The 12,243-nt window shown below is 40.1% G+C and overlaps 1 protein-coding gene across 2 annotated transcripts in view; it reads right to left on the bottom strand.

The window, feature by feature from the left end:
* hdac10 (histone deacetylase 10) overlaps positions 1-12,243 on the bottom strand; it is a 70,089-nt gene that overhangs the window by 29,633 nt on the left and 28,213 nt on the right. For both annotated transcript variants that reach the window (XR_004562167.1, XM_034176059.1), the window contains exons 8-11: positions 4,205-4,270; positions 4,071-4,130; positions 3,311-3,400; positions 3,098-3,204 (exon numbers count right to left, since the gene is read on the bottom strand). Coding sequence is in view for 1 of the 2 variants with exons in the window: in XM_034176059.1 (XP_034031950.1) it covers positions 3,098-3,204; positions 3,311-3,400; positions 4,071-4,130; positions 4,205-4,270 (323 nt within the window). In the remaining variant the exon portion in view is untranslated. The remainder of the gene's footprint in view (positions 1-3,097; positions 3,205-3,310; positions 3,401-4,070; positions 4,131-4,204; positions 4,271-12,243) is intronic.

Below are 12,243 nucleotides of genomic sequence, written 5' to 3'. Positions count from 1 at the left end.
TGCTTCTGGTTGTGCCACGTCATGTCATTTTTCACAGTTATTGCTATAAATGCATGATCTGAAATCATGTGGTCAAAGCAGCTGCTCTGCTATTGAGCTTGCAGAGCTGACATCATGCCATTGTTGTGTTGGGTAATTTACCCGCTGGTGCCATGAATGTTGGTTTCTGAGCTGGAAGCCTGTCTGTTCCACAGAGCACTTCAGGGCTCTATGGTCTGTACTAGCGTTTCTGCAGTGGTTGCATACATTCCCATCTTTAATGCTTAGACTTCCTTTTCACTTGTAACAGACACCTAAAAGCTCCCAGAGTTATTGAAGGGAGATGACTTGTCATAACGCTCATAAGATTTGCTGTCGACAGCATTGGCAGACATGAGACTTGGTCATTTCATGATCCAACAACAATTTACTTAACTGAAAGGCATACCAACGTTTTAGTGTTTTGCAGTGGTATCTTTAATCAATTTTTTTGTGACACTGTACTTTAAATCAAATTATTCAAGTTAAACTGATTAAAACACAGTGATCCACTTAAATAATCCATCTCTCGCTGTTTTTCTCATCATTCAAGATAAAGCAATTAAGCAATTTTCGCTGGCTCCGTTTTCCCAAAGAGATATCAATGAAATCTAAGAAATCTACATTTTGACATCTTATACACAAATGGATCATCATCCTTTTTAGATATCAATGTGAACAAAACTAAAGCGATGTTAATTGATTTTAGGAAAAAGCAGGATGACATTTCTCCTGTAGTTATTAATGGACTGGCTGTGGAAGTTGTACAGAACTATAAATACCTTGGAACCTGTACTGACAGTGGATTAACCTTTGAGCACCAGATTGACCAGGTATGTAAGAAAGCTCACCAGCGCATGCATTTTTACCGTAAACTCAGGCATTTTAATGTGGACAGTACTGTTATGAAGATGTTTTATTGAATCTGTTCTTACCTTTTCTTTTATCTGTTGGTATGGATTTTTAAATCTGAAAAACAAAAACCGTCTGGATCGTATTGTAAATGAGTGCAACAAGACTGCTGGCGTTTTCTTAAATGACTCGCCATCTATATATATAAAAACATTAATTAAGGTTGATCTTGGACAATTCCAGTCACCCCCTGTACCCTGAGTTCACAATGCTTCCATCTGGTCATAGATTTATGTCTAAGAAATGTAAGACCAATAGGTCTAAGAACTCTTTTATTCCCACTGTTATTAGATTTTTAAATACTATCACATGAGTGGTTTTTAACTAGGTTTTCTTATTACTGAGTTATTATGTTTACTGTGTGGTGAGTTTTTATGCCATATTTTAGATCATGTTATGTTTATGTATGTCCAAATGTGTTCTACTGCTGGATGCACAACAATTTGCCCCTGGGGGGCTAATAAAGTCTACTTGATATTTGGATATATTACTGCAAATAACACCTCTCTCTGTTGATTAACAGAATTTAAAAGAGAACGCCTGTTTTAAAGTAGTTTAAATGTATTTGAAGTGTTTTAAAAACTGTTCAAATCAGGGTTCCACTGTTTAATTAAATCAAGTCAAGCAAAACATGTTTTTCGCTGATAAAAACAAAACAAAGACCAAATCCTGACATTTGAAAAACGGTAACAAATCCAAACATTACATTTGTCAGTTTACTTTGTTGTGGAAATGTAACAATTACTAAGAGAGCTAAGTTTGTCTTTATTTTCCTGTGTTTTCCTTTTTTAATATATGTTGGAATGTGGGATAGGCACATTCAGCACTCTAGTCAAACCTGTCCAATGTTTAACTGCATATGCTTAAAATTAAAAGAAAACAGCCCATCCTTAAGGAGACAGCCAGGATTCAAGTAAAATTCAGACAGTGTCTTCTCTAACAGTTATTCTGGCCGCAGTTGACCCTCACTGGCCATAATGCCACTGCAAAGTATTGTACACGTGTTGCAGTTACTTTTGTCTCATTTTGTCCCTGTGTACTTTTGCTAACGTCACATAATTTGATGCAAACGTTGTGAAACACTTGGATCTTCATAGTCTGATTCGAAGCTTTCTTTCTTTCTTAGTTTATTTGAATAGGGACAAGTATGTTCCATGAGTCATGTTACATACTACAACATTTTAGCAAGTGCTAATTCGCAATGTCCGTCCCTAGATGGTCTTGCATAAAACAAAACAGAAACAAAAAACAAAAACAATAAAATACATTACAACACAAAGTTAATAAGCAGTCAGTAATGGTCACACTTCTGACCTCTGATTAAAAAGTCCTGGAGTTTATGTTTGAAGAATCAACACTTTACAGGCGGACTAAGCTACGTTTAGCTAGCAACTGATAATGTTAGATATCAAGGTGAAACATGAGATAATGAAACGAGATAATTCACTGTGTTTGCAGACATCTGTGCTTTAAACTTTGTTGGCAACCAGTGGTTTTTCTCTTCTGAAGCACTCTTCAAAGCTTTGATTTGAAGCAACTATCAAAACAAGAAGCAGTCCAAACTACCTAGTTATTCAATGATAATGTTAAATCAAGGTAATCAGACATATGTGCTTTAAACTGTGCTACTAAGCAGCTGAACAATTTTGTCAATCGCTGTTTTCAAGCATTTCCATGGTTCAGTGACATTAACTTAACAGAGTAATAATACTAGACTGAAGGGCAACCTGAACATGTTATAGTGGTTGTATGCCTGTGATTGTTAAATACATTGATTATTAGTCTCATCCGACAGATGAGTTTCATAGTGAGTGAGTGATTAAGACAGGAAGGACAGAGAGAGGAGAGTGCTGAAATACAGTTAAATGCTTCATATTGTTGGTTATAATACAAATGTTTCTAAAACAATATGCACATAAAGACAACAAAAACTACACTCAAAATGTACCACAAGCCACCACATACCACCCGTTTTTTTTTTAAGTTTATGGGAGTCCATACCCCCGGGCCAGGAACCCCCCCCAAAAAAAATTCACCCTGATTTACAGCCATCTACTAATTTCAAATTGCTACCTATTATGTGATGTGTGGAACACCCTGTCAGAGTTGATCTTGGAAGACACACACATGATGGAATTGTAATTTGCGATTTTACAGTGACACAGACCTTTTACAGGCGCCGCTCAGGTTTTCAGGTCGAGGAGCAGGATCTCCCAACAAAGTCTGGACCGTTTCACACACAGACTGAGCAAGGCTAGTCAAGTTATATCCTCCCTACAAAACAGGCACAATGCAAACTGAATGAAGAATGTGTTGTCTGCTCATGTGTTTGTGGTCATGTGAGAGAGCATGTCGTGCATTCTGACAGTGACTCACTGACCTCAAGGACAACACACAGTTTACCTCCTGCAAGGTGCATCAGGAGGTGAGTGAGGTGTGCAAAGACATCTGGTGTGGCACACATTTGACCCTGGGGCAGTGGTGGAGAAGAGGAGAGGGACACAGTGACCTTCATTACTTTATTTCAGGAAACAAAGGGCCTAACATCATAAATGCACTGGCACTTTCAGCAAAGTTGAAAACGCACTTTAACAACTGTTAGGCCCTGTGCCCATATAGTGTTGTTCTCTTCTGAGTGTCACCATCTTATTTTAAATTCTCTCAATGACAATGGGGTACATGCAGCCACTTTGAGAAAAAACTGCCGTACCCAGTGTCTTTTTTCAGAGCGGACCTTTGTTTGTGCGGCTGCCGCTCAGAGTGCTTCTAAGGTGAACATCTCTCAACTTTTCAGAGGCGCTGTGTTGTCACTGTATCACTTTTTCAGGAAAATGGAAAGAGAGGATGAGTTTTGATTTGTCACACAAAATCTATCTCAATAGAGTCAAATATATCATCTTTGACAGCAGATTGGACAGATGCTCGTTTCTGGCTAGGTGGATGAGTACGTTTTCTCACCATACATAATAAACTACCCGTTTGCTGTTTATTGCTCTCAAATAAACAAATGTCAAGAGAAACACTGAAAATGCTGAAAGTGCTGGGAAGTGTTTTTAGGTACTCCCTCAGAAGTTTTCTGCCAAAAAAACAAACAAAAAAAACAAACAAAAAAACAACAACAAAAAAAGTTTTTTCAGTACCTCTGGATCCCCGATGGCTGAATCAAAGCCTCCACATACCAAGACCAGGTCTGGGCAAAACTGTAACAAACAAGCAGAGTTCACTGATATCTGCAATAACACTATCTAAAACCAGAATCTAAACTGCTACTCACCTCATATGCAACTGGCAAGAGGACATGACAAAACACAGCAAGATAATCACTGTTCTTCATTCCCACCTAGACACACATGTAAATAAAAAAAATTCAGCCAGTCATCCACTCATTTTCTCAATCAGAATCAATCAATTTTTTTCAATCAGAATGCTTAGAATGCTGTACGAATATTTAGAATGCAGTCAGATTGCAGTGAGACTGCACTTCAACCACCATCCGATATTTTTCCACCTCAAACGCACCTCGACAGTTGAGTGCATGTGCTCTACATTCGGGCTGGCTGCATGACTGTGCCCAACTGTTTAGACTACTCTCTGAATGCTGCCTGACATTTTCAAATGCACCTCGAAACTTCCCAAACGTGGGTGGAATTTACAGTCAGATGGCATTCAGGCTCATTCGGCCTCTAGTGTGACAGCGGTATTAGCAAAGTTACACATCATGAAAATCCAGTAAAAAATATTCATCTGTCCCCAACAGTACGTCTATTATGTGCACAACAGGAAAAGTATCAGACCTGCATTCTTCAAAATTCAATTGTACAAACAGAGAAACTTAACCGCAAACAGAGTTTGATAAACTATTACATTAAGCTTGATTTATCAATTAAAATGATTAAAGGAAGTCATGTTTCTAGTGTAATATTTAGCATTCGAAAAGGAAAAACAGTCATATAGCTGACATCCATTTTAGAATTAAAGGCAATGAAACAACAGAAGCACAAGTTAGTTATTGTGAGATATTGTACCAATAATAAAGATGCTCATCAACAATAACTTCCTGACATGCGTCCGTCTGCGGGAGACGATTGTGTAGCGTCCAGTTTGTTTGTTGTTTTTTTTTTTAATCATTTTATCTGTTTGTATTTTTTACTCTTTTTGTCTTTTCTTTAGGGCCCCTTCATGCATAACACGATTTAAGCCGACTAGCGTACAAAGGATGAATTGCATGCCATTCGTGAAAAATCAGAGCTGCCTCCAACACCTCGTACACCTGTCACTACAACTATTTGTGCACACCAGTGGCTGAAAAACAGAGTGTGCCCTGTGAGAGCCCATTCGATCCCTCTCGTGGCAGGTGTGGGCCAAACTCCAGGTGACACACACAAACATTCAACACCGCTCACTTGACACTTAGAAAATGTGTGGCCATCCGCACTGTTAGCACGAAAACAGTGAGCAGACGATCACTTGTCCAAGAGCCCCCACGAGTGTGGCGTTGCAAAAAGCAACACACATGGTGCATTGGTCTCACACGTGTGTCACACTTGCATTAAATGCTTTTATATAACGGCTGAGCGGATCCTTGTCATTTGACTGTGCTTTGTATGTCACATAACATGGATTAATTCATCCCATTTGTGTTACATTGCATTTAGAGTGCGGCTTGGGTCCATTTAGAGTGCAAATTTGGTTCCATACCTTTGGTACTATTGCACTCTGCACACACGCACATGTACACACACCCGTGATCCTTTTTTGGTAGTACACACTCGCACTAGCGCCGACCAGGTTGCGTGTGTGTGCGTGCACGCGGGGGGGGAGACAATGACTCTACCGAGACATAATTTGATTGAGCTAACTGACGCTGCTAATTCTTGTAACACACACACACACACACAACAAATCCACTGTGCTATCTGGAGGCTGTTAGCAGGAATAAAGAATGAAAAACTGGACTCATTTCTGACGTGACTTTTTTTTTTCGCTGCACTGAGGATGTATACAGTCTTTTTTGGTACACGCAAGCACAAGCGCCAACAACGACAATGCGGGGGACAACGACATGATGATTTGATTGAGCTAACTGACGCTGTTAATTCTTGTAACACACACACACAAAATCCACTCCGCTGTAAGCCATCGAGATGCATGAAGACCTGTTCACATGAAACGCTGACATGGTTTTTGGCTGGGCTGAGGAACTACACAAAGTGTTTTTTTTGTTTTGTTTTTTTTGTTTTTTACATATGTTTATTAATTTTCTTTTTACACAAACAAAAACAGAACCAAATATATAACAACAACAACACCCCAGCTCAAAATCAAAAAACCAAACTCATAATAAAAAAAAAAAAAAAAAAAAAAATCATGGACATTCCACTATTGGTAAAATAACCTTTGTACATCACAGAAAGCCCCGCGAAAAAATAGCTGCCAGATCCAGACCAACATACCGCAAATAAGGGTCCCATATTTTATAGAACGCATCTTCCCTATTATGTAGCTTACTCGTTAGGAAGTCCAATGAAATGTATTCAAGAACAGTCCGCTGCCACTGTGTTCTTGATGGGGCTTTGTCTATAATCCAGTTTGAGAGGACACATTTCCTAGCACAAAAAGTAAGCATCATGTAAAGTTGTCTTTCACATTTCTTCTTAATGTTGTTATTTGTCATTCCCAGCAACATATACAATGGGTTACATTCAGTAATAATAGAAAGGATTTTGTCCAATTCACCTTTTATACTAAACCAAAATTGTTGTATTTTCCTACAGGACCAAAGACAGTGAGTGAGGTTACCCACCTCTGTTTTACACTTAGGGCAGAGCGGAGAAAGGTCTGAATTAAATCTGTGACGCTGAGGAGATATATGAACACGATGCAAAATCTTAAGTTGCATTGCTTTTACCCTATTACAAACACTCAAAGACCCTGCGTTCTCCCAAGTTTCATTCCAGGCCTCGTCACTGATCACCAAAGCTAACTCCCTCTCCCATGTCCCCTTCAAATGAGCCAAATCTGAGCCTTCATATTCTCTCAATAAACCATAGCAAATCTTAACAGAGCATTTACGTTTAGGCTGAAATAGTTGTTTTTCACAATCAGTAACAGTTTGGTTGGCAAGTATAGTTGTGTTCTTTAGGATATTGGCCTCTCTTCATTGGCTTCCTGTTAATTCTAGAATAGAATTTAAAATTCTTCTTCTTACTTATAAGGTTTTGAATAATCAGGTCCCATCTTATCTTAGGGACCTCGTAGTACCATATCACCCCAATAGAGCGCTTCGCTCTCAGACTGCAGGCTTACTTGTAGTTCCTAGGGTTTGTAAGAGTAGAATGGGAGGCAGAGCCTTCAGCTTTCAGGCTCCTCTCCTGTGGAACCAGCTCCCAATTCAGATCAGGGAGACAGACACCCTCTCTACTTTTAAGATTAGGCTTAAAACTTTCCTTTTTGCTAAAGTTTATAGTTAGGGCTGGATCAGGTGACCCTGAACCATCCCTTAGTTATGCTGCTATAGACGTAGACTGCTGGGGGGTTCCCATGATGCACTGTTTCTTTCTCTTTTTGCTCTGTATGCACCACTCTGCATTTAATCATTAGTGATCGATCTCTGCTCCCCTCCACAGCATGTCTTTTTCCTGGTTCTCTCCCTCAGCCCCAACCAGTCCCAACAGAAGACTGCCCCTCCCTGAGCCTGGTTCTGCTGCAGGTTTCTTCCTGTTAAAAGGGAGTTTTTCCTTCCCACTGTAGCCAAGTGCTTGCTCACAGGGGGTCGTTTTGACCGTTGGGGTTTTACATAATTATTGTATGGCCTTGCCTTACAATATAAAGCGCCCTGGGGCAACTGTTTGTTGTGATTTGGCGCTATATAAAAAAAAAATTGATTGAAATTGATTGATTGATATAATCTCTCACTTGCAGGTACCGAAAAAAGTCACGTCTGTGAATTCCGTATTTATTTACTAACTGATCGAAGGACATTAGGTTTGATCTGTCCATCAAATCAGTGTTTTTTTTAATGGAAGTCCGAAGTCAGTGCACAGCATCAATAGACGACACGCTACAATTTGGACTTTAGCAGCAGTGGAACACCAAAATGTAAGTCCCTTTTCTGTTGTTTATAAATTAATAAAATGTCAACGATCTATTTTAGCTGTTATATGAAACAAATAATGAATGTTTTTACATTCTTTCAATGGAACAAATATTTAATTTGGTGAAAGCTGGAACAAACCATTCAACTCGGCTTCGCCTCATTGAATGGTATGTTCCAGCTTTCACCTCATGAAATATTCATACCACTGAACTCAAACATTCATTATTTGTATAATATGTATGTACACACATGAACACGTGAGGCCGGACAGCCATGTCAGAGCGCACACAGCACAGCGAGCCGCGTGTCAGCTGTCACAGCACACTGGCATCTGGATGATGGCTCAGTGCACACAACGTGTCACGTTAAAAACAGACACCACAGCCAGGACAGGTATATTAATTAGTACTACACTACCTACATACACAATTACATAACAAAAAACTAAAAGAAAACAATCACATAACACAGAAACAGAGTGACACACTGGTGTATGCGCTGAACTGACAGGGGCATGTCCACTGACAGCAGCAGCTGTTGAGGTCTCGGGTTCATTGCTGTTGCGACAGGCTGCAGCGAGTGAGAGCATGGCGCCCACATTGACAGGCTGCCCAGGTGAAACGGACCGTCAGATCATAACACACAGCGGGCAATCTGAATGTCACGTCACCCACGTAAGCTCTGCTCAACATGACGCAGTGTCTGTCCTGTGGTGCGCCGTCCACAGGACACGCATGTCCGGCCAGACATGCGCACGGGACTGGCTGGACACGCCGGACTAGCAGATGTGGACATGATAAGAGAGCACTACTTCATTCATGTCATTCTATGACTGTACGTCTGTGACCATGGGTCATCTACAGAGGAACAGATGGTTCATACTTGTATTGTTCGCTCAATGAGAGGGATTCAATAAAATGCAGTGATTTTTATGATGTGTAGTTTTATTTTTTTTTTATACGTTTATCTCCTTGCTGATTTCAGACATTTTATGCACCTTTTATGAGACAGCGATGGTAGCGCAGTGGTAAAGGTTCTGTCTGTTAATCAGAGCTTTTGTAAATTGCAGGTTCGAATCCTGTGGATAACGTGTATTTTTTTTGTTCCATAGCAGCTGCGCGATGTGGTTCCACACTCCAGCTGCTCGCACTGTATTCTTGCTGCGACGGTTTTGTGCACAAAACCGTTTTGTAAGGGATCGTTCATGCCTGCCCGACCGTGTGTCCCTCCCGAGGTCGGCTTGTGTTTTCACCAAGAATGGTGAACATGCTGCTCATGTTTGTGTGTTCCAAGACCTTTGTGTTGGGCACCTTGTCCTGCCATCTGATGTGCAGAATTTGTCTAAGGCACCTCAGATGGTAACTGTTGAGCTTTTTCTCATGTCTGGTGTAGGTGGTCCATGCCTCGCTACCATAGAGGAGTGTGCTGAGCATGCAGGTATGGTAGATGTGCAGTTTTCACTTCTCAGTGAAGCTGGAGTTATCTCAGACTCTGTGGCTTAGTCTTGCCATAACTGCTGTGGCCTTCGCAATCCTGCTGTTCATCTCTGCATCAATGGAGAGTGAGTTAGTGATGGTTGACCCAAGGTATGTGAAGTGATCCATGACTTCCAGGCTGTACCCATCAATTTCAATGATAGGGGGAGCAACTGTGCCCCGCGCCATGACATTTGTGTTCTTCAGATGGATGGTTAGTCCGAACTCCTTGCAGGCATGAGAGAGGCAACTATCAAGCTGCTGCAGACTCTCTTCGGAGTGCGATGCCAAGGCTGCATCGTCGGCAAAGAGCATCTCACGGATGAGTACCTACACAACCTTGGTCTTGGCGTGAAGTTCGGCGATGCTGAATAGCTTGCCGTTGGCCCTGGTGTGAATGTACACTCCCTCTCTGCAATTCTTCTAGGTGTACTGGAGGAGCATGGAGAAGAAGATTCCAAACAGCGTCGGCACAAGAACACAGCCCTGTTTCACCCCACTGCGAACAATAATTTAATGAGTAATGAAAATAAGAACTTCTGTCTGTGGTGCTGAATGAGAACAAGGATTCCACTGTTTTACAGAATATTTTAAAATACTTCATTGTTGAATTAAATTGCAAATCATGGAAAAGTACAAACAAAATGCTAGTCTCTCAGCAAGGTTGTTTTTGTTTTAAGCAGGCTGCGTGAGGACGGCACTGTGGCATTTCTTCCACTTAGTGATTTTTACGGCAACTGCATCAAAATTAATGCAGTCATCTCATCGCTATAAAATCAAGTTACATGACACAAAATCACACTTGTGTAACTCTAACTATTAAGACTGGTGCAGGATTGGTATAAATTGGTATATTGAAAAATACTACTCAGCTGGCCATATTTATTCAGGCAGTGATGTACCTCTAATGTAGGAATATTTTGTGATTGATTTTGATTTTAGAGTGGATTTTTTTTTAATGCCTGTAAGGCTGCCTCATTTAGCCTCTTTCATTTCTTCTGAAAATAATATTTTAAAAAAGTAATTCTTGCAAAAGAAGCAATCATCAAAAGTGCAACGGAGAGTGCAGCTCTCAGAGGCTTGATGACTAGCAATCTTTCAATATAACTGGGGTTATGAAAATGTTTAATCTTTAAGATGTACCATAGCAGATGTGTTTTTATGCACTTGGTAAAACATTATCTTTGGACTAATATGTTTGACCAACAATCTACTGCAGTGACTTCGCAAATTAGACTTGACGTGTGTCTTGTTTCTTGTATTACAATGTTAAATTTTTTATTTAATGTATGGTATGTACTGAATGATTTGTATAGTTTCATATTTAAGTTATAATGTCAAACCAATTCGATGCGCACCTCGATACACTACCAGCGACACAATACATATAGTGATACGAGTCACCCCTATTCCTGATTTGATATGTGTTTGATGGCGATTCAATTCCTCACAATGCAATAGAATGCGATTTGGTGCGATACAATTAGGCATGGGTATTGATTAAAGGATTATTAGTGTCAGATCTGTACGGAGAAATATCAGACTCAAGTGTCCGTGGGAAAAACACTGATGTCTGATATCCCCGTACAGACCGAGCAAGAGGTTAATAATTTTATTATATATATATATATATATATATATATATATATATATATATATATATATATATATATATATATATATACACAAATTTACAGTATGGCCCGAATACGCTGCTGACGGTGTTCAGCTCGATCACTTTATTCACCATGAAGAACTTGCTAACAGGTGGTCCGGTCATTAACTGGTAAGCTTTCAATCAGTGTGTTGTTTACAATGCTGTTTAGATGTTTATGGAGTACGCTCGTGTCCGACTTGGGTTTTCTAATCGTGTTGCGGACCGACTGTCAAGGTAACCGGTCCAGATACGGGAAAATATCCGACCACTAATCAGCCAATCAGAGAGCGAGTAGCGTCGGATCATACAGAAACTGCAGCTTATTGCATTTTATCGAAATCGATTCCAATATCAATTCCGCTTATTGATCCGATTCTTTATCGATTCCCTTATCAATACCTCTTGTGAATTTTCTGTGTACTAAAAGTAGGCTTTACAGGTTTTCTATGTCAACAACATTTTATTGAGTGTTAAAGTAAATAAAATAAAATAAAAATCAATAAAATCTGTACATTGTCACTGGATCCTTGATGTACAAGATGGATCCTTGATCTCCGGACAGAAATAGGAATAAACAAAATCTGTAGTTTTTGTCAAAAGCATTTCCTTTCAGATATTAATGACACAAATGTAACTCCACAGACCATGAGCTGAGCTTTTGCAGCCAGCTGCGCTGTATGTCTGGATGTATAATTCATAAAAAACGGAAGACGTCTCCATTTTGCAGATGAGAGTTCGTATCAGTTTCTGTCAGTGTGTGCATAATGTCTGGAGTTGCCTTGACAACATCAGACTGTCGGGGAGGGCAGAAAATAAGAGGGTAGACAAATGGTTCACCAAGGCCACAGAAATTCTTCTGGAGGAAAACAGCAGGGCGTTTTGACCTTCGGAGGCTGATAAGCCTGCCATGTTTACAGTTGAGCAGAGAAACACCTTTGCAGGTCCTCTGACTGACCAAATCCAATTTATGAGTATTCCCTGGTCTCTGGCATCTTCCTTTGCAAGGCGTACATTTGCTCTGAGATGTTATCCAATTTACATCTGAGTTCAAGGGTTAACGCAGTCTGAGAATGTACTGCCTTGCC

This window comes from Thalassophryne amazonica, chromosome 8 (genome assembly GCF_902500255.1).
Source record: "Thalassophryne amazonica chromosome 8, fThaAma1.1, whole genome shotgun sequence".
Classification (NCBI taxonomy): domain Eukaryota; kingdom Metazoa; phylum Chordata; class Actinopteri; order Batrachoidiformes; family Batrachoididae; genus Thalassophryne; species Thalassophryne amazonica.
Note: the sequence above shows the minus strand (reverse complement) of the source record. Positions and strands in the feature narration are given on the sequence as shown.